This window comes from Podarcis vaucheri, assembly GCF_965113315.1.
Source record: "Podarcis vaucheri genome assembly, chromosome: 5".
NCBI lineage: Eukaryota > Metazoa > Chordata > Lepidosauria > Squamata > Lacertidae > Podarcis > Podarcis vaucheri.
In genome coordinates, this window is record NC_138763.1 from 94,168,470 (window position 1) to 94,189,163 (window position 20,694).

General features: G+C 41.9%; 1 protein-coding gene across 1 annotated transcript in view; it reads right to left on the reverse strand.

Annotated features, from left to right (window-relative positions):
* Window positions 1-20,694, reverse strand: part of LOC309532713 (WASH complex subunit 2-like) — a 40,274-nt gene that overhangs the window by 12,573 nt on the left and 7,007 nt on the right. Inside the window, exons 5-18 of the mRNA XM_082223367.1 lie at window positions 20,453-20,551; window positions 19,490-19,562; window positions 17,719-17,772; window positions 16,401-16,510; window positions 14,246-14,318; window positions 11,716-11,772; window positions 11,023-11,187; window positions 10,310-10,428; window positions 8,096-8,185; window positions 7,687-7,782; window positions 5,665-5,751; window positions 3,398-3,552; window positions 2,102-2,213; window positions 1,157-1,288 (exon numbers count right to left, since the gene is read on the reverse strand). Coding sequence (XP_082079493.1) covers window positions 1,157-1,288; window positions 2,102-2,213; window positions 3,398-3,552; window positions 5,665-5,751; window positions 7,687-7,782; window positions 8,096-8,185; window positions 10,310-10,428; window positions 11,023-11,187; window positions 11,716-11,772; window positions 14,246-14,318; window positions 16,401-16,510; window positions 17,719-17,772; window positions 19,490-19,562; window positions 20,453-20,551 — 1,422 coding nt within the window. The remainder of the gene's footprint in view (window positions 1-1,156; window positions 1,289-2,101; window positions 2,214-3,397; window positions 3,553-5,664; window positions 5,752-7,686; window positions 7,783-8,095; window positions 8,186-10,309; window positions 10,429-11,022; window positions 11,188-11,715; window positions 11,773-14,245; window positions 14,319-16,400; window positions 16,511-17,718; window positions 17,773-19,489; window positions 19,563-20,452; window positions 20,552-20,694) is intronic.

The window sequence follows — 20,694 nt, forward strand, 5'->3', positions numbered from 1 at the left end:
TGGAGTTGAGTCTGGACTATGGAAAAGGGGCTGATTTGTTGAAAAGGGTCAAAAACATCATCAAGCTGGAGTTCCCACGAGTGAAAGGAGAATATGAAGAAGAGCTGCGGAAGGGACATGGAAGAGATTTAAGGGCCTCGGATATAAGGTTGCCAGGTTAATGCGCTAGATCGATGGGATAAAAAGGACTGACAAAACCCGGGACTAGGAGGAAGGGACGCTGGATGAAGATTGGATTGTTTTTATTTCTCTTTTTATTATCAGGATTGTTTTATAAAATTGATGAATGTTAGAAAAATGTTGGAACGAAATTACTTGGCTCTAGTAAAAATGTTTAAAGAATTAGGTAATAATATTATGGTTGTGAGAAGTCGGTAAAAATAGGATTTAAGTTTTAAGTTTTTAAGGTTCTCTATAAGATAAGATGAAAATAGATTAAGGTAACACAATGACAGAATACTATGAAATATGGAAAGGATTTGCTGCATAATTATTAACCAGGATACAAAAAAAGGGAGGAGGAGGAGGTCAAAGAAAGAAGGTAATGAGAGTTGAGGATTTGAGAATGATGGATTTATTTTTGTTTGTTTGTGGTGTATTTTTGTTTTTTGAATTTGTATTGTCTGATGTGGTTTGTTTTTCTTTGTTTTTTCTATTTTCTATTTTTGCTTTGTTTTTTCTTTGTAATTTCAAAAATTGTCAATAAATATCATATTAAAAAAAATAAAATAGTGATCTTCTGCTGGAAGAAAAGATTTTTGTACCAAAGGTTACTTGGTTACTAATCACTGATTTACTGATGTCTGAATTTACTACTCATACTGCTTCTCTGCCCTGCTCCCCAGCAATACCATGCTTTAATATATTATTTTATTAGATTTTATTCTGATATTGTGTTTAATTTTTGAATGCTGCTCTGAGTCTATTTTAATACAGGACTTGTCCAATACAGCTAAAGCAGGAAGAGCTAATGTCCAGGTCACAGAAGAGGCTAAAAATGGCAGAATGTGACTTATTTAGTGAAAATCAAACCAAGTTAACAGGATCAAAGTTTCCTAAGACCAACTCTAACAACTAGACTCCGCTATCATTGAAGAGATACTTGCCAAAGGAATGTTTTTCAGGGGTTTGTTCAACATAAATAGATTTTCCTTACTTCATCCTTCCTCTGATGCTCTCCTGCATCCCCACCTCCAAGATCAGACCTGTGAAGTGTACCAGGTTCACCCAAAGGTCCTGCCTTCTCTTCCACTGGTTTCTTTTGACGTGTTCCCAGCAAATCCTCCTGCTGATCAATAAATGAAAGTCTAAAATCTGAAATGACTTAGAAGGTGAATGTATTTATAGACATATGGTGCTTCTGAAAGGGGGGATTGTAAAAAAAAAAAAATCAGCTATGTATGAATCGCTGTTTATGACTGGTATATACTGTAAATAAAGAAAACCACAATAAAAAAGAGCTAACAATGAAGGGCAATGGACTTGGAAAACTTGCCAATTTCAACAATGCAAAATGGAGTGTTACAGAATCACATTCAGATGAGAATGGCTGACACATTTAAGATAATTTTTACAGCAATTCATATGATGAGGTTGCTTCTGGTCCATAAATGCTTTTGCCATAATAAATGTGTCAGTATTTAATGTGCGACAAAATTTCATTTCATTTTTGCTGTTTTTCTTGGATTTCTCTAAGGAGGGCACTATCTCCCACAAAGCAGCCTAAGGATAAGCTATAGACTGCAGCTGCCTGGCTTTCTCTCCAGAATCCTCACTGGATGTGTAAAGTTGGGGAACCTGTAGTCAACCAGATGTTGCTGGAATTCAGTCTTCCAGCTGTTGGAATTCATTTCCATCAGTCCCAGCCGGATTGGTCAATGGTCAGGGATGATGGGAGTTGTAGTCAAAAACATCTGGCAGGTTACAGGTTCCACATTTGTGGTGAAGAGACTAGGCAGAGGGAGTTAGAGCATGTCTCCATCCTTTGAATAGCAGAAATAGGTGGGGATTAGAGCAGAGCTGTGAAGCCTCTGGAAAAAAGGTTGGGAGCAAAGTGTTGAGAAATTCCCACTTTAGAAAGCTGTATTTGAGCTGTATATACCGTTACTTCTTGTACACCTGATGGAAGATGGGACGGCTGAATGCTGAAGAATGAGTCTCCATTTACAGCATCTTCTTGGAACAAGAGCGCAGCTTTGGGCGGTTTTCTTTGACTGCAACAAGTAAAAAAAAAAAAAAAAGCCCCTTTAAATCACACAAATCAGATTATCAAATGCTGCAGTTCTTGGTACAAGATCCAAGTCCAATGCCTGCCTGCTGATTACAACAGTGGTAGGATAAGTAACCACGACCCATCCCTGAAATCTAGGCCACTGGTTCCACACAGGGGGACAAACTTCTAGGTCATAAGCAGGGAGCCTCTGGCCTGTGGTTTTATGCTTTCATATTGCTGTATACGTCTGTGATATATATTATGATGCAGTGGGGGTGGGGGTGTAAGATAGATAGATGATAGATAGATAGATAGACAGACAGACACACAAAACAAAGTATTGGAAAAAAAATTAAAGTCATATTTATTTATTTTTAAAAAGCCTACTTCATAAAGTCCCCCTCCACTCTTTTCCTTTTAAATGATGGGAAAGGATTAGGGGGGAAATAGAAGAGATTTCCTATACGTTGACCACAGCTAGAGTATTTGTTGCAAAAGAATGTGAAGAAAAATTGTGGCAGTTTGTTAAAATGAGTTAATTTGACTATTGCAACAAAAACAGAGGGATGATAGTTTTGCAACAAGGTGGAATAATTTTGTTAATTAAACAACGTAACATGATGAATAGAAATTAAGTATGTTTTGTGTTTCAATTCAACATATACTAGTGGTATTTATCGCTTAATAATTAACTGTTCTTATGTGTTCCCTCAATCCAGAGCTAACCACAGGCTCAAGCAACATATGCAAACCAGGTTTGTTGTGGGACCCCTATTGTATATTGTGCACCAGCAACATAAAGTTATGTTACTAAAGTGGCTAAACAAAGTAGTACAGTAGTTATATAGAAAGCACTGTAGTGAAATAAAGCATACAAACCAACACAACAAACTAAAACTGCAAATGTTTCCTGCTTGGCAGGGGGTTGGACTCGATGGCCCTTGTGGTCTCTTCCAACTCTATGATTCTATGATTCTAAATGTACATTCAAATAGCAGGCAAAAAGTCCAAGCTGCTTCAAGTTCAAAATTTTGCCTGCCTAGGCAGTAGACGGAGTTAATCCACTCTTGCCTGGCTTACTCCTGTGGTAAAAGTGTTAAAAAAAAAGCACTATATCCATTGCCAAGGGAAGAACTAGACACAGCGGCTGCAATAGAAGATACATTTCTAATGCCCACATTTTACCTGTCTTTAGTGATAACAAACAAATCTTCTTCGCCTTCTTCCTCAAAGAGGCCGGTCTTAACTGTGTGGCTGGCAGCAGAGGCAGATTTTGCAGGTTCCTTTTTCTGGATGGATTCAGAGGCAGGTTTGACCTCTTGGCCAATATTCCAGTGGTCCTAAAAATACAGCAATTATTCATACCTTTGTTGTACCAGAGGTTGTCTTTTTATCCCATTCCTCAAGTTCACTGGGTTAAGCATGTATGAAGTATTTCTGAACACAGTGATTAACCAAGAAGCTACCAGAACAGTGAAACACAATGATCCAAGTTCAGCCAAGTCAACCCCCCAGAATGCTTAGCATCTGCCTTTCTTGGGTGCATTAAATCAAAGCCAATTTAAGCTGTAGAATAGTTCTCGTACGAACATATGAAACAGTCTTGCACCAAATCAAGTCACTGGTTCACCTAGCCTAGTTTAGTCTAATAATAATAATAATAATAATAATAATAATAATAATAATAATAATAAATTATTTATACCCCGCCCATCTGGCTGAGTTTCCCCAGCCACTCTGGGCGGCTCCCAATAAGTGTTAAAAACAGTACAGCGTTACATATTAAAAATTTCCCTGAACAGGGCTGCCTTAAGATGTCTTCTGAATGTCAGGTAATTATTTATCTCTTTGACATCTGATGGGAGGGCGTTCCACAGGGTGGGCGCCACTACTGAGAAGGCCCTCTGCCTGGTTCCCTGTAGCTTTGCTTCTCGCAATGAGGGAACCGCCAGAAGGCCCTCAGCGCTGGACCTCAGTGTCCGGGCTGAATGATGGGGGTGGAGACGCTCCTTCAGGTATACAGGACCGAGTCCGTTTAGGGCTTTAAAGGTCAGCACCAACACTTTGAATCGTGCTCGGAAATGTACTAGTCTATTCAGACTAGTTGTTCTACAAGACCTAAGATATGGGTCTTTTCCTTTTTAATATAAATTTATTTATTTGTTTTTTCAAATTAAAAATTTACAATCACAAACATGCAACATAAAGACAAGATTCCAAAGAATCTCCTGGACTTTCCCCCTCCCTTTGTGGGTCCTATTATTAATCATTTCCTCCTGCATCTTTTATAATAATCGTAATCTTTTACATCTCCATCATATCTAAAATTCACCATTAAACTTCAAGTGCTCAAGATATGGGTCTTTTCTAGCTCTGCTGTAAGGTAGCCTTTCAGCAAGAGATGCCAGGGATTTAACTAGCGGCCTTTGACAATAACGGCATATGTTCTATCCATGAACTATAGACCCCTTCACATCTAGAAGCTGATGGGTGGGTGAGCATGATTTGGGGGAAATGGCGTTGTGGACCAATACTAGCCCAGGGCCTGGAGGTTCTCCACCCATTTTAACAAGACAACATGGACTGTGATGTCTTATACACATGTACTTCAACAGAGCAATTTCCAAAGATGTTGTCAAGTTATTCTCTCACAAAACCCTTTGGTGTTTATGCTGCACACTACTTCATAATGGTTCCCTAATTGCTCAACAATAGAGTTAGCCTGGACCTGACACTTTTAGAAGGACAGAGGTTTTACTAGTTATGTCAGTTTCTCAAGCTTTGAAAATTTGCAGGGCAACTTTTCTCTGTCAGACCTTTCCGACAGAAATTCTCTAGATCCCAGATGTTTCTTCTACGTGCCCAACTTCTCATCTTCTGAACAAAAGACCCAGTTTTCAGAAGATGCTGCCTGGAGTTTTTTAAAGAGATGTTGCCTTGAGTTTTGTAGAGGCTGTTAGTTTTGAATATACCGTATTTTTTGCTCTATAAGACTCACTTTTTCCCTCCTAAAAAGTAAGGGGAAGTGTGTGTGCGTATTATGGAGCGAATGCAGGCTGTGCAGCTATCCCTTTTGCTGTTCTGGCTTCTGAGATTCAGAATATTTTTTTTCTTGTTTTCCTCCTCCAAAAACTAGGTGCGTCTTGTGGTCTGGTGCGTCTTATAGAGCGAAAAATACGGCACTTATTATAGGGGGTTTAGAGTACTATCTCAGATTTGACAACAACCTTTTTTAAAAAATAACTCAGGGAAAAGCCTTCCCATTACGGCTGCTTGTAAAATCTTTGACTTTGAAGCAGTACAGCTGAAATAAATATCTTGCACAGACAGCTCTGACACATAGCAGCGGAAAACTAAACCCGAGAGTGAAAGTTCTGAATTAAATAATATCACTTTCACTTAACTGAGAGCTATAAAACCAGCCACCCTTTAACAACCTCTGCACATGTTACCTCCTCATCACTGCTGAAGAGCAAACTGGTTGCTTTCTTTACTGGTGGTTTTGAAATTTGTGCCTTGGGCGTAGACCCAAAGAGTCCCTAGAAAATGCAAAGGGAAGAGATGGTTACTTTCCCCAAAGATGCAATCACTGTGGCATTCAACGAAAAACTGTAGAGGTAGGTGGGAGCCATGTCCCTCTAGTGTGCATCAAGACAGTCAAGGGTGCCCCCCCCATTGCTTTATTGCCTAGTCCTAAGTCCCAAATGTTGCTTTGAGCAGGTTCGGAACACTTATGTGAGACTGTCCCAGATTTCCATGAATGTTCTCTTTATTGCACAATATGTTGAGGGCACATCACAATTTGTTTGTGTTCAATTTTTCCCCCATACAGACTGAAATAGCTGCTGGCTCAATAGTATTAGGAGCCAGAGAAAACCAGGGAAGTTACCGTATTTTTCGCCCCATAGGACGCACTTCCCCCCCTCCAAAAATGAAGGGGAAATGTGTATGTGTCCTATGGGGCGAATGCAGGCTTTTGCTGAAGCCTGGAGAGCGAGAGGGGTCGGTGCGCACGGACCCCTCTCGCTCTGCAGGCTTCAGGAAGCTATCCGCAAGCCTTGGGAGCTCCGTGGGAGTTCCCGTCGGGCTCCCAAGGTTTGCGGATAGCAGCCTGCATCTCGAAGCCTAGGGCGCGCTGCACAGCGCACCCCGGGCTTCGGGCAGATATCGGGCAGCCCCAGAAGCTCGGGGGACAGCGGGGAGGCGGAGCGCCACCATCCCGCTATTCGCCGACCTGGTTTGGAGGCTGGCGGTGGGGAGAAATGCGCTTCTCCCCACCGTCAGCCCCACAAGCTCGGGGGACAGCGGGAAGGCGGAGCGCCGCCATCCCGCTGTTCCCCGACTTAGTTTGCAGAGTTGCCTGCATCCCGAAGAGAGATGCCTGCATCCCGAAGCCTTCGGGCACGACTTCCCGCGGGCTTCCTAGGCTTGCGGATAGCAGTCTGTTCTGGGGGCTGGGGTCGGGGGAAGCTCAGGCTTTATTCCCCCCCCCAAAAAAAAACCTAGGTGCGCCCTATGGGGCGAAAAATACGGTAATTTATTGGACTTGGAGCCAATGAAAGCTAGTGGGTGCCTTCAAGAAAGTGTTTTTATCCTTTTATAGATAAAAATGTTACCCAACTCCTCTTTCATTTCCAAGCAACCATGAGGACTAGGTACTTCAGAAAGGAAATTGGAATTCTCAGGATTCTGTACCTATGACTAAATTAAGTATGTCTTACATTCTGCGTTCCGAGATACCCTCTAGACATGACTTCCCATCAATGTCAGGCTTGTCTAGTGGCCCTACTGTCAAATAACTTGTTTAAGCAAGACTGGCTCCTGAACAATCAAATTCTGAAAGAATGAAGCTGAGCTCTCCCCTGCCCACCCCCCCCCCCCAGCTGAAGACTTATATGTCCAATGCTGTATTGGGGCTCCTCAAAACCTTTGTGTTGCTCTCTGATTGAGATCCTGCAACTTCCATCTGTGTTAAACTGTATTTTGTTGTTTGCTTCATTTCTCAGTCACACCCGCTTTTCTTCCTTTAGGCTCCTTATTTGCTCTTACTGCCCTCCGTGCTCCCAGTTCTTATATCCACTCCTCCTTGTTGAAGTTTGTGGCACACAAGGCTCTTTCCCCTACCCAGCAATTAAATCAACCTAGAGAGAGTCTCAGATGCAGATACATCATGACCGGCTGGCAGGCAAAGAAGGCACCAATTCCACCAAATGCCAGCAAGTCCAGGAAAAGGAAGAGCAATATTTCCTCACGCTCATCTCGTGGGGCCAGGCAGTTAATTTCCCCACAAAGAGGTAAGAATGGGCTGCAAACAATTGATGTTTGGAAATCCCCAGTAGGGACACAAATTGGGGGGGGGGGAGAGAAGGGAGAACCCCAATCAGCCCACAGGCATTGTGTCATGCAGGCCTGCATCAAGAAAGCATACTTTGCTCTGAAGTAGAACCTAGTTTCTGCTTTCAGGCAACACCTACTTCTTCATCCTCATCCTCAAACAAAGATAGTGATGTCTTTGTTGTCACTTTGCTAGAAGATGAACTCTTTGATTTTGATGGATAAGAAAACAAATCCTGTTGGGCAGAAAAGAAAGCTGGCATCAGCAATTTCCACCCCCAGAAATACATTTACTCTTCTGGAATATTCAGCATCAATGGGCAGACATGAAGGGTAGCATTCTCTCTTTGTGGACTTCTGGGAACCTTACCTTTTCCTCCACTACTTGTAGTTTTGCTCAGCTGATTAGACAACAAGGGAGGCACAACTGCAGACAATCAACATAAAGGTGGACCAAACATCTTTTGTGGCACGCAGGCCAAATCCACTGACAAGTTTGCAGCTCAGCTGGGGTTGGTGCAAAAGTGAATGGTTAGGTTAATAACTTACTTCAGAATCCTCCTCATCAGAAAACAGGCTTTTGTGGCCTTTGGAAAATGTCTGAGTTGAAGACCGGACATTTTCAGCAGACGGTTGACTCTTAAACGACAACAAAACACACACACATTTATGTTGATTTGCAAAGGTTTTGCAAATAATCATGCTTTGGAATTGGTTCTCAACTAGTCGTTGACGAATGCCTTGCAACTCAAACGTTTTGGCTCCTGAATGCCACAAACCCAGAAGTGAGTGTTCTGGTTTGCGAACGTTCTTTGGAACCCAAATGTCCGACATGGCTTCTGATTGGCTGCAGAAGCTTCCTGCAGCTAATTGGAAGCTGCATCTTGGTTTCCAAATGATTTGGAAGTTGAATGGACTTCTGGAACAGATTCTGTTTGACTTCCGAGGTACCACTGTAATTGCTTTTCCAATTTTGCGACTCAAAATGTGCCCTTTTTTGATGTCAGTTTGTTAGCTTTATCTTTGTATTCTTTTTCATCTCTGCAAAATACTGCTGCTGCAAAAAAGCCAAGCCTAGAGAAACCCAATACCCGTGTCTTGCTCATATAAAAGAAGACCATGCAGAATGTGAGAAGTAAAAAGGCCATGTGGGTACTTTCTAAGGGAATTTGGAATCATTATTGGCAATTCACTGATCCTAGACCCCAAACTGTGTCTTCCAGGAATAAATGCTTAAAAATCTTTGGCAATTTTCCTTTCAGTTACACTCAAGACTGGTTGGGGAAGGATAGATGTTTCTGTTATTAATGCGAACTGCTGGTATAAGAAAGCTTTGTTCTTAGTTGTCTCAGAAAAATTAATCCATTATCTTTAAGGTTTGAAGGGGACTGCTTAAACCGGAGCTTTCCAAACCGTGTGTTGCAACACGTTCGTGTGTCGGCTGCAGTATGTAGGTGTGTCAAACGAACACTCCCCTCGGTTCTCCCAAGGCTGGAAAGGGGTTAGTTTAACCTCTGGTTTGCTAGTAAAACTGAATTACTGTGTCATGAAATAATGCATGTCTAAAAAGTGTGTCACCAACTTGAAAAGTTTGGAAAGCTCTGGCTTAAACCAATGGATTTGCTGCCACTTGGAGGACTTTTATGATGCACGTAAGCAAACAACATAGAAAGCCACTTATGCTAGTGAAATTATGACTATCTGGCATTACCTGTAACATATAACTTTGCTTAACTGGTGCAAATCATGCCACCTTCCCCTGATGCCACGAAAAAGACTATGTTCCTCCTTTTCATTTATTGCCTTCTGCCTCACTCTCCGTTTTGTACTTACCTAGGTTTTCTATTAAGCCATTTCAATAACTTTTTTTGTTCTTCTTCAGTACATCTTGTGTTATTGTACAGTAGTACCTCAGAGGGACGCGGGTGGCACTGTGGGTTAAACCACAGAGCCTAGGACTTGCCAATCGGAAGGTCGGCGGTTCGAATCCCCGCAACGGGGTGAGCTGCCGTTGCTCGGTCCCTGCTCCTGCCCACCTAGCAGTTCGAAAGCACGTCAAAGTGCAAGTAGATAAATAGGTACCACTCCGGCGGGAAGGTAAATGGCGTTTCCGTGCACTGCTCTGGTTCACCAGAAGTGGCTTAGTCATGCTGGCCACATGACCCGGAAGCTGTATGCCGGCTCCCTTGGCCAATAAAGCGAGATGAGCACGCAACCCCAGAGTCGGCCACGACTGGACCTAATGGTCAGGGGTCCCTTTACCTTTACCTCAGAGGTTAACAGAATCCATTCTGAAAGTCTGTTGAACTTCCAAAACGTTCAGAAGCCAAAGAAGCCATGTCGGACCTTCGGGTTCCAAAGAACGTTCTCAAACCAGAACACTCACTTCCGGGTTTGCGGTGTTCAGGAGACAAAACGTTCGACTCGCAAGGTATTCGGGATCCAAGGTACAACTGTATTAAGATTTACTAGTGCTGCTGTCTTTTTAAAGTCTTGATAGTAAAAAGTGTTGTTTTTTTAAACACAGCTTTCTCCAGAGCAAGATCTCACAATCCTTTCAGAAAAAGTAGATCTGTCAGCAGCTATTGTTTTGAATTGTATGCCAGAAATGTCCAAGGAAGAAGCCAATGGTGAACTTAATGATAGCCAAAAGTGGGTGAAACCACCCCTTTCTCTCCCTAGGCTGCTGGATAGTGGAAGATCAATGAACTGAGAATCTGTCATTATTATTATTATTTTTTAAAGTTTATTTATGTTGATTACCTTATCTCCTGCTGCAAAGTCTTTATTTTCTTTAGCTGCTTTGTTTGTAACAGTGGTAATGTCAGGCTTTTCCTTGAACAGATCTTCCTCACCTTCAAAGAGATCAGTTGCAGGTTTGGCTGTTTAAAAACAAAAGGTTTACTTCAGGGAAAACGTTAACTCATTAAGAAAGAAGTCAACTATCAAAGACACTGTGTATATTTTATTGTATGTGCAATGGCTTATGGCTAAAGCACCATATCATATCATACTCATCAGAAAAACAGTGCATAGTCACAAACCCAGGTTTATTACTCAATACATGTCAAGGACCTTTCAACAGGAGCTTGTAATTCAAACATATTACAACGGAAGCTTTTCCCATCATTTTACTTTCACACCAACAAAAGCTTCACCTGCTAGATTTATGCATGTTGAGCCACTGTCAAAGGCACAAGGCACTAAAAGAAGTGGCAGTCTTAAATATAAAGAGACCTCTGGGTCTAGGGCAGTATCTAAATTCAACAAATAATAATAAAGGGTGGCTTTACGTTGCTTGGATTTGCTTGGCATTGCTTGGATGATTAAATAACCAATTGCTGCCACACTTCTCATTCCAAAGTTCTAACCAAAGACTTCTTCAGCACTTCTGTTCCAAGCAAGGCTTTGTGGGAAGAACAAGTTATCAGAATGCTTAAAAGAAGATTCCAAATGAATGAAGTGTAGCAGCTTACCTGAAATGAAACTTTTCTTATTTGACTCAAGCTTGCCGCCATCATCATCATCATCAAAAAGCCCAACATCTTCATGTCTAGGTGCTTTATCTGTGACAGGTTCTGCGCGTTTCTTATCCTCTTTCCCCTTTAGAAATGAGGAGGGGCTAAACACATCATTTCCACCTATAGAGGACATACATTGTCATCTCATGTTTAACAGAAGTTCCTATTATTGTTGAAACTAATTAACTGTTTATAAAAGTTCCTCCCAAATCTCCGATGCAAATATTGGACAAGCTAATGGTGACTTCTAGACCTTGCTTTTTAAAATCATTAGGAACATTATCACTTGGTATTAACACCAGCAGCGATTAACAAGTAAATTGGAAAGGTAAATCATCATAATTGGAGAACTATATGAATATGCAAGCTTACTGATTCCCAGCCCCACTCAGTCATGACTTAACATCACAAAATAAAACAGCTGGGAGTCTCTAGCCTACAAGCCAAATGTGAACCTGTAGCCTCCCAACTTCAGCTCCACCCAGTTAGGCTTTCCTTAGGGGAGCAGATGAGATCAAATGACCTACAGGTGTCCTAGAACTTACCCTGGAATCCACTGTAATGCACAGGTGTTTGCAACAGACACATTGACGTGAAGGTAGAAAGTATAAAAAACACTATTTTAAGTCAACTCTAGATTACTCATACCTGGAAAGAGAGATACTGCACCAGCAGGAACTTTCCTTGTAGGTTTTGACGATGGCTCTAAAAAGCATATAATGCGGTCAAATTGAAAATGCAAAACATTCACTTCAGAGTTACTTCTGATCGATTATAAAACGGAACACTAGAAGGAGCATTTTTCTAATAAGTTAACCAGTTTACAAGGAGTGGGGAGGTATAACTCGAAGAAAATACAAGGGAAATCTCACAGGTACAGTTTGTCCTATTTTTACTTTTCTGGCTGACATTAAAGGCTCTTAACCCTCCACTCAGTAGCTGCTTCAAGGGTAGTAAGAATGACCTCACCTAGAACAATGTTACATCCAACACTTTGGACATTAAGACATATGAGGTCCCCAGACCTGTTCAGTGAACCCAAAGAATGGATTGCAACCACACCTACAAGTCACACCCTCTAAGACAATTGCACGTTCAATGTTAACCCGAAGGAGACCTACACCGTATAACTGAATGCTATGTGCCGTATTTTTCATTCCATAAGACGCACCTGACCATTAGATGCATCTAGTTTTTAGAGGAGGAAAGGGGGAAAGCCCCGTTTTTGGGGGGATCAGCTTACTGTTGTGCAGCTTCTTTTGCAAAGGGGAAAAGCCCCTTTTTTGAGGATCAGCTCAAAGTTATTGAGCTTACTTTGCAAAGGGGAAAAATCCTGTTTTTATGGGGTTCAACTCACAGTTCTGCAGCTTCTTTAGGAAAGGAAAGGGAGCTGTTTCTACTGTTTCCAGACAGATAATCTAATTAGTCAGTCAGTCAGTCAGTGACATGTCACTGGGAAACAAACAGTCTCTGTCTGCAGAACATTCAACAATGGAGGCCTGGGCAAGGAGCCGGGGCCGGAAAGGGAGCCAGCGATTGACCACACATTTGCTCCATAAGACGCACAGACATTTCCCCTTACTTTTTAGGAGGAAAAAAGTGTGTCTTATGGAGCGAAAAATACATCCCCCTTCACATGAACACTGAATATGTAGGTACTGGGGACATGGCTGGTGCTCATGATCATTCCCTTCACTGTAAACATGGGGGAAAATAGTTAAACTCCTCTTTTATGTCCCTAAGTTTGAGGGACATAAAATGCCCTGCTCATACAGTTCTAATAATCAAGATGGCTTAGATCATATTCAGATCAAATCTCTATCTGAAGTACTTAAGCATAGATATTCCCACCACCACCACCCATGGTCTTTATAAATATCAGTATATGAAGACGGCATTCAGCAAACTCACCCCATTCTGGTCTGCTAATAAAGGTGTGTGAAGGAGAACCACAACTCCCACAGCTGACCACAGCAGCCTACATGTGGCTCTTGGCATCTAATAGCTGCCGTCGTGTGGTGAAATGGGTCAGTGTGGCTGTTAAGCAGAAGGTTGGTAGTGGCAGGATTCCTGAATTGCAAGGAGTTGGACTGCAAACTCCTTCCAACTCTACAGTTCTATGATTCTATGAAGTACCGTATTTTTCGCTCTATAATACGCACCAGACCACAAGACGCACCTAGTTTTTGGAGGAGGAAAACAAGAAAAAAAATATTCTGAATCTCAGAAGCCAGAAGAGCAAGAGGGATCGCTGCGCAGTGAAGGCAGCAATCCCTCTTGCTGTTCTGGCTTCTGGGATAGCTGCGCAGTCTGCATTCGCTCCATAAGACGCACACACATTTCCCCTTACTTTTTAGGAGGGAAAAGGTGAGTCTTATAGAGCAAAAAATACGGTAAGCATAACCCTCTTAGTTTTGCCTGTTTTCGTTTTAAAAGTGTCCCATTTTCAAAGCCTTGCTCCAGGACTCACTAGTTGCTTTTAGGGGTTTGAGCAGGCCATTTTTTGTTCCTTGCCCCTGCGCTCTACTTCCCGTCCCACCCAGCAACCCCTTCAAAAGACATCCCTAGTATTCCTTGCCTCAACTGCTCTCAACCAGAGACTTGATGGGCAGACCGTGGAAAAAAAACCTTCCGGTTCCCAAGGAAGCTTCCTATGTTCCTAACATGTAGGCTCCTACCTATATCCTGAACCTCCTTAAGACTCCTACTTCAGATGTTACAAGGAAGCAGCACTAACCAACTCTGCAGTGACTGTGGTTCAGATGTTTGAGGTTGCTGCTTTGCAGGTGGGGCGAATCCTTGACTATAAAAAGCTACTATGTCAAGGAGCAAGATTTCCACATAAGTTTCCTCTCCAGCATGCCATTTCCCCTAAATTCAATGTGTTTTTGTGGCCTAAAGATGTACACTTGAAGGGATGCTCTGCTTCCTGAATGTCAAAACTGGCTCTTGATTTGACCCATCATCAGATGCTACTTTCAAATTTAAAAGGTTTTCTTCACCACCATAAGTACTTGGAAAGTTGCACATTAGAACTCAAGCCAAGGTTTTCTGGCTTCTAATGTATACATCATATAATCAGCACTATGCTCATGTCCAGCATTCCCAATTAATATATCTCCATTACATTTAGAAAATCTCCGTAGTTCAGTCTGTTCCACATTTCAGAAATCCTCACCATCATTTATTGGGACCCGCGATTCTTTTTCCATCACATCTTCCCCTTTTGGCAATTCAGAGAAAAGGTCACTCTGGATGAAAAGAGAGAGACCAACAGTAAATAGTTTCTGCATGAGATAAATGGTAAATAGGGTAACTGCATGAACAATAGGGACCAAATGCTACAGAAAAAAACAATGCTAGACTCAAAAAAGGTGACATTTTGGAAATATACTTCACAAGGACATGTAGCAAACCACCATTTTGCTTCCTGGCTATTAATGAGACTACCGGGGTAAACAGCATTAGAGAAGGAACCATTTTAATTTAGTTTTCCTTACTGGCTGCAGATTGCAACATGAAAAGTTTAGATTCATTGGGTGCAGAAATCAGCCAGTGAGAGATAATCCACAACTTCAGGATTAGGTTATCAAACTATGGGATGAGATATCCGGGAATGATACTTTGTTGCCCATTTCAACATACCATTTTTATTTATATTTATTTATTTCAATCTCATAACATTTATATACTACTTGATTGTAAAAAAACAACAACCCTCAAATTGGTTTAATATCCCTTATCTTCAACCCAAGCAGGAATTCTGCAAGCCACATCTAAAAGGTGCCACTCAATTCCTAACTTTGGAGAGTTGCCCTGGTACCACAGTTCCATCTGCTCTTCTTCCTTTTAGCACTGCAAAAAATACCTGCCTGTGTGGGCTGAACTTTATTCGCCAGATGCTCAAACAGCCTATGACAGCCACTCAATGCTCTACAATGACTCAATGATATGAAACAGTAGCAACAGAATTATATACTTGTGGTTACCTAACTGTGTTTGAAGAAAGCAAAAGGACAGGATTAGATCCACTGCCTTTAAACTGGATCGCCTTCAACAACCATCTGGATCTCCTGAAGCCTTAAGTGGTTTCCTGCCATTGACAATGATATTGAAAGTGGCTATACCATGCAACAATGGTAGGGAGAATGCTACTAGCTCAGAGATGGAAGGAAGGAGAAGTACCAGCGAAAGAAAAATGGCAGATGGAACTGAAGGAGTATGCGGAGATGGCGAAACTGATGGGGAAGTTCTGACACCAGGAAGATCAAGTATTTACTAAAGACTGGAGTAATTTGTAATTTACTTAAAAGACCATTGTAAACAGTTAAAATCTTTGGCAGGGATGTAATGACACTTGTAATGTGGAATTATTTATGATAACTATGGTTAATTAATAGATAGATGGTAAAAGATGTGGAAAACTTCTATTTAAATATGGAATCCGTGGAGGGAGGGAAGGAGGTCCGAAGGTTCAAAAGAACCTTGTATTTGAATGTTTGAAAAGGTTATGTTTTTTATGTATAAAATGATCAAAAGCCTAATAATTTTTTATATATAAAAAAAGAAGAAGAAAAGAAAGTGGCTATACCATGAGGATGCCTCAACTGAAGCCAATGGTGCAGCATAATATTTGGGGAATTGTAAATGGGCTCAGTATATCTAAGAATGCTGAATATGAGAGATATAAGTGACTTCCAAAAAATGTTCAGCTGATGATGGTAATTGAGACGCTGTGTTAGGTATCACCATCTAGAGCAGGAGGGTATCATCTCTGAGCTCTTTGTTTGATTCTGTACATGGATTACTACTACTACTACTACTACTACTACTACTACTAATTTATTATTTATACCCCGCCCATCTGGCTGGGCTTTCCCAGCCACTCTGGGCGGCTTCCCAAAAAATATTAAAATACTGTAATACATCAAACATTAAAAGCTTCCCTAAACAGGGCTGCTTTCAGATGTCTTCTAAAAGTCTGGTAGTTGTTGTTCTCTTTGACATCTGGTGGGAGGGCGTTCCACAGGGAGGGCGCCACCACCGAGAAGGCCCTCTGCCTGGTTCCCTGTAACTTAGCTTCTCACAGTGAGAGAACCGCCAGAAGGCCCTCGGTGCTGGACCTCAGTGTCCGGGTAGAATGATGGGGGTGGAGACGCTTCTTCAGATATACTGGACCGAGGCCGTTTAGGGCTTTAAAGGTAAGCACCAACACTTTGAATCGTGATCGGAAACGTCCTGGGAGCCAATGTAGGTCTTTCAAGACCGGTGTTATATGGTCTCGGTGGCCGCTCCCAGTCACCAGTCTGGCTGCCGATTTGAATCATACCAACCTCTTCATCATCAAAGAGTCCTGTCCCACCACTGAAGAGGCCATCTTTAGAGCAAAATGGTGAGAAGTCTTCATCGGTCAACTTGGGGGGCTTAAAAATATCCCCATCATCTAGGAAGAGGGAATACATGTATCAATGTATTTTACAGTTGCTGGAAAAAAGTTCACTATGTGTCACAGAGTGAGCCAGTTAGTAAACTATAGTTCCAAATTGGAGTTAACTCTTTATTAGCAAAAGCAGGTTGTTTGCAGACTTGCCTGTTTCAAGCCTAACTGGCACAGCAGCTTATTCCCTGTAGGCCTTACTACAGGGTGGCCAAGACTAAAGGTCCCTGACTACCCATAGCCATCTATGTCTTCTCTTTTCCAGGGCTTTCCCCAAGCGATCAGAGACTGTGCTTGTATGCAGCCTGTCTTTGCTCTTCCCACTTCACGTCTCTCCTTGTTCTGGGAGTCAGGGGGAGGGGGAGTCAGGGGAAGTTTGTTGCAGCGGGAGGGGGAGACACCCATGACTCTTCACCAAACCGACCCATCTCTGCCTCTTGACCTCCCTATTCCCACTCGCCTGCTTCAGCTTCTGCCTCTGATTTTGGCCTTCTCTCTGCCACAGACTCTCCCAACTCACTGAGCCGTGTTACTCCTTCAGCTTTCAACACTTCCTCTTCCTAGTCTTCTCCCTCTGACCACTCATCGTTGTCCCACCATCACTCCCCGGACTTCTTCCCTTGGTGGTTCCCCAGCTGGCTTTGCCCACCGTGCCTGTGCATACAACCAGCCCATGACATTATGAAGAACTAAGTCATCCACCCCAGAAAGAAGCCAGGAACAACTCTGACAAATTTACTGTCTGAGGGTCACAAAGACTCAAGCTTCCCCTCTTCCCACTCCATTGTATTTGTGGCTATACAGTTCAATGGATAAAGTAACAAATTGGGACTCAGAGATGAAATTACACTTCATTTGATTCACTTTGGTGTCAAGCTCTTTTGTAGTTCCTTGTTATGTGCAAAAGGAGCAACAAGGGTCTAAAAACGCAGTAAAGGGCATCCTCATCTCAGAGGAAACGTTTTAAAACTTAAGAACAGCAACAACAAGACTGCGGTCACAATAAGACATGCAGAAATTGCTCAACCTTCTCCATATGCCTCTTCTGTCTTGGCACTAAAAAAAGGGAACCTGAAACTTCCAACCCGCAGTAGTATTCATTAAGATTGAGAACATTAAGAAATTTAGAATAGGAATGACTAGGTGATGCCCCCATCAATTCCACCTCCATACGTCCAAAGAAAACTTAACACGTGGAAAAAACCAACACTTACCATCTGATGAGACACTTTCTTCCTTATTTGTCACTGTGGTTTTATTTTTTGTATCTACCAATGGTTGAAGTAGAAGAAAGTTAATTGATGATTAACTTTTCTTTGCCAATGCATCGTTTATAGAAACATTTGACAAGCAATAAATAGAAAGCCAGGAAAAAATGAAATATTTATAAATCACCTTTTATCACAGTTCCCCTCAAAGGGCCTTCCATAACAGTAAAATACTATCTATCTATCTATCGATAGATCGATCGATCTATCTCACAAAGCCAACATAAGAATCAATCAGCATCATATCACTGAAAACCAGAAAGAAACCATAATGTTGCGCTCTTATGCTTGGGTCTGTTAGGGTATACCCACTTTTAACAAAAATAATCTAAACAAGTGCTATAAATTTTCGTTTCTACCTCTCTTGGCGGGTGGAGGGAAAGGGGAAAGCTATTTTCATAACAGAAAGACTTTACCCAAATGGAATATTTTTCAATCTTCTTTCTAGTCCCTGATCTCTCTTTGATAGCAGCTACTGATGGTTTTTTGAAAACTAGTAAAAATATGTAAAATGCCAGGCTTATGTGGTCCAAACAGCAGCAGGTACACACAAGAGGGAAGTGTCAAGAGGTTCAGGTTAACCTCAGGGTTTGCAGAAGAACGAAGCACCGTATTTTTTGCTCTATAATACGCACTTTCCCCCTCCTAAAAAGGGGAAATGTGTGTGCGTCTTATGGAGCAAATGCAGGCTCCATGGCTTCTGTGAAAGCAACGCGAAGCCTCCGGAGTGCAGCACCAGCGCTCCCGCTGTGCTCCGGAGGCCTTGCGTTGCTTTCACTGAAGCCAGGAGAACAAGAGGGATCAATCCCTCTTGCTCTCCTGGCTTCGCTTCGCTGGAGAGCCACTGTGCAGCGCCCCTTCTGTGAAGCGGGAGGAGAAATGGAAGGGGCTCCACTTCTCCTGCCGCTTTGCTGAAGGGGCGCTGCGCAGAGAGGGAAAGCTGTGCAACGCCCCTTCAGCGAAGTGGGAGGAGAATGGAGCCCCTTCCATTTCTCCTCCTGCTTTGCTGGAGAGGTGCTGAGCAGAGAGGGAGAGAACATTTTTCTTGTTCTCCTCCTCTAAAACTAGGTGCGTCTTATGGTCGGGTGCGTCTTATAGAGCGAAAAATACGGTATCTTTAGAAAAAGGCCAAGGGTGGAGGGACCTGAAAGACTGAGTATGTGTTGAGTAATCATGGGGGGCTGACTGTTGAGAGGAAAAACACTGAAAATTGGGTGGAAATTGAACATTGGAAAAGGACAAAGCAGCACACCAATATGAATACTTGTCCATTCTCTAGTTCTGTCAACAACTTGCTCTGCACCATCTCCTGCCTGAGAAGAGAGAGAGCTGAAGGATCACATTTGTTCCCTTTATTTCCAGAGTTCAGGCCGAAAGTGAACATCGCCCCAATATAAGAGGGAGGGGACAGCAGCCTTGGGATAGAAATACAAAAAAATCCTTAGGAAAAAACCTATGAGTTGAACCCCCAACTGCCCAGTGAAGGAGAAGGATGTTCAGTGGCCATGGAATACTGACTGACTAGTTTGGGAAGGAATGAATGAGAATGAAATGGGAGTAGCTGAAATCCCCAGCAGCAGAATTCCACATTGCAACATTTTGCTGCAAGTCACACTTGTCCTGCACGTTTCCAAATGCCAACAGAAAATGTTTTTCACACCGCACACATGCATAAAATTCAACTTTATCAAAGAAAAAGCTCTGAGAAGCAGCTTACATGATTGCTCTTCTTCTTCCCCTTTGATACGAGCGGCAAGCTCATCTGTAAATGATGTGGGCCTTTTCTTTTTCTGAAGTAGTCATATGCGAATAGAGGGAGGAGGGAAAGAAGGAAACATACACACATATTTCGTTTCAATTTGGTTTCAGAATTTTTAAAAAACTGCTGTTGAAAAAGGTGTATTTTTTTTTTTTTAGAAAACTGACCGTTTTTTCAGACTATGAAAGGAATAGGAGATCCTAAGAACAATTGCTCCCACTTCCCAAAAAATGGGTCAGGCGCCCTACTAGTTAACATCACTTTACCATCTAGATTGGAGATTCTCCCCTGGAATATCCAAAGAGTTAAATTAGCCTTAAGACCGCTCTCAGAGAATAGTCAGCGGGAAGCAGATTTGTAGAAATAGCACGCATGTGAACAGAAAACTTGCAGTTCCAATGAGCAACGTTTTGTATGAAAATAGTCTGTTAGTATTATTTTAGATGATTGTCTGTTTTTCAAAGCTATATATACAACCAAATGCAGGTTACTCGTGATCATTTAGGTACATAGTAGGGACTTTTTGGTCCCGTTCTTGGCTGCAAAACACATGGTGGTGTTAAAGCCTTAAACAAAGAAAAAGATGTAGTATAAAACTATTATTATGATTTTACGAATAAGCAGTCTTCAGTACAAATATATTATATTGAAACATTCTACTGGGTCATATGCCAAGCAGAAACTAAGCAGGTTTTACTTAGTGTACTTTTAGATGTCATAACTAGTCTTAGGCTATTTACAGCACCAAGAAAGAAAGCCCTGCTTTGAGCCAACTGAACTGTATCAGAGAGTTTTCTGTCCTTTTCTAAACATGGAAGAGATAATCCATCAACTATGGTCAATATTTTTCCCCCATGCCTTTTTTTTGTCCGAAGTTTTTCTGAATAAAACTAGAAATGACGTCAGGCAGCAATCACTTACCAGCCTTGCGTTCTCTTCTAAATCACCTTCTTCATCATCGTCTTCCCCTTTTTCAGAGTCACCAAAAAAATCATCTTCGTCACTCATCAGTGCCGTTCTCTGACAAAACAAACACACACCACACTTCATGCTCCAGGACACTTGAGACAGAAAGTTGTACTTTATTTTACTATTTTTCATTTAGTGGCTTTATAATAAATCTTCTTCAAAAGATCTGAGAGTAGTTCACAATAGAAAAATAC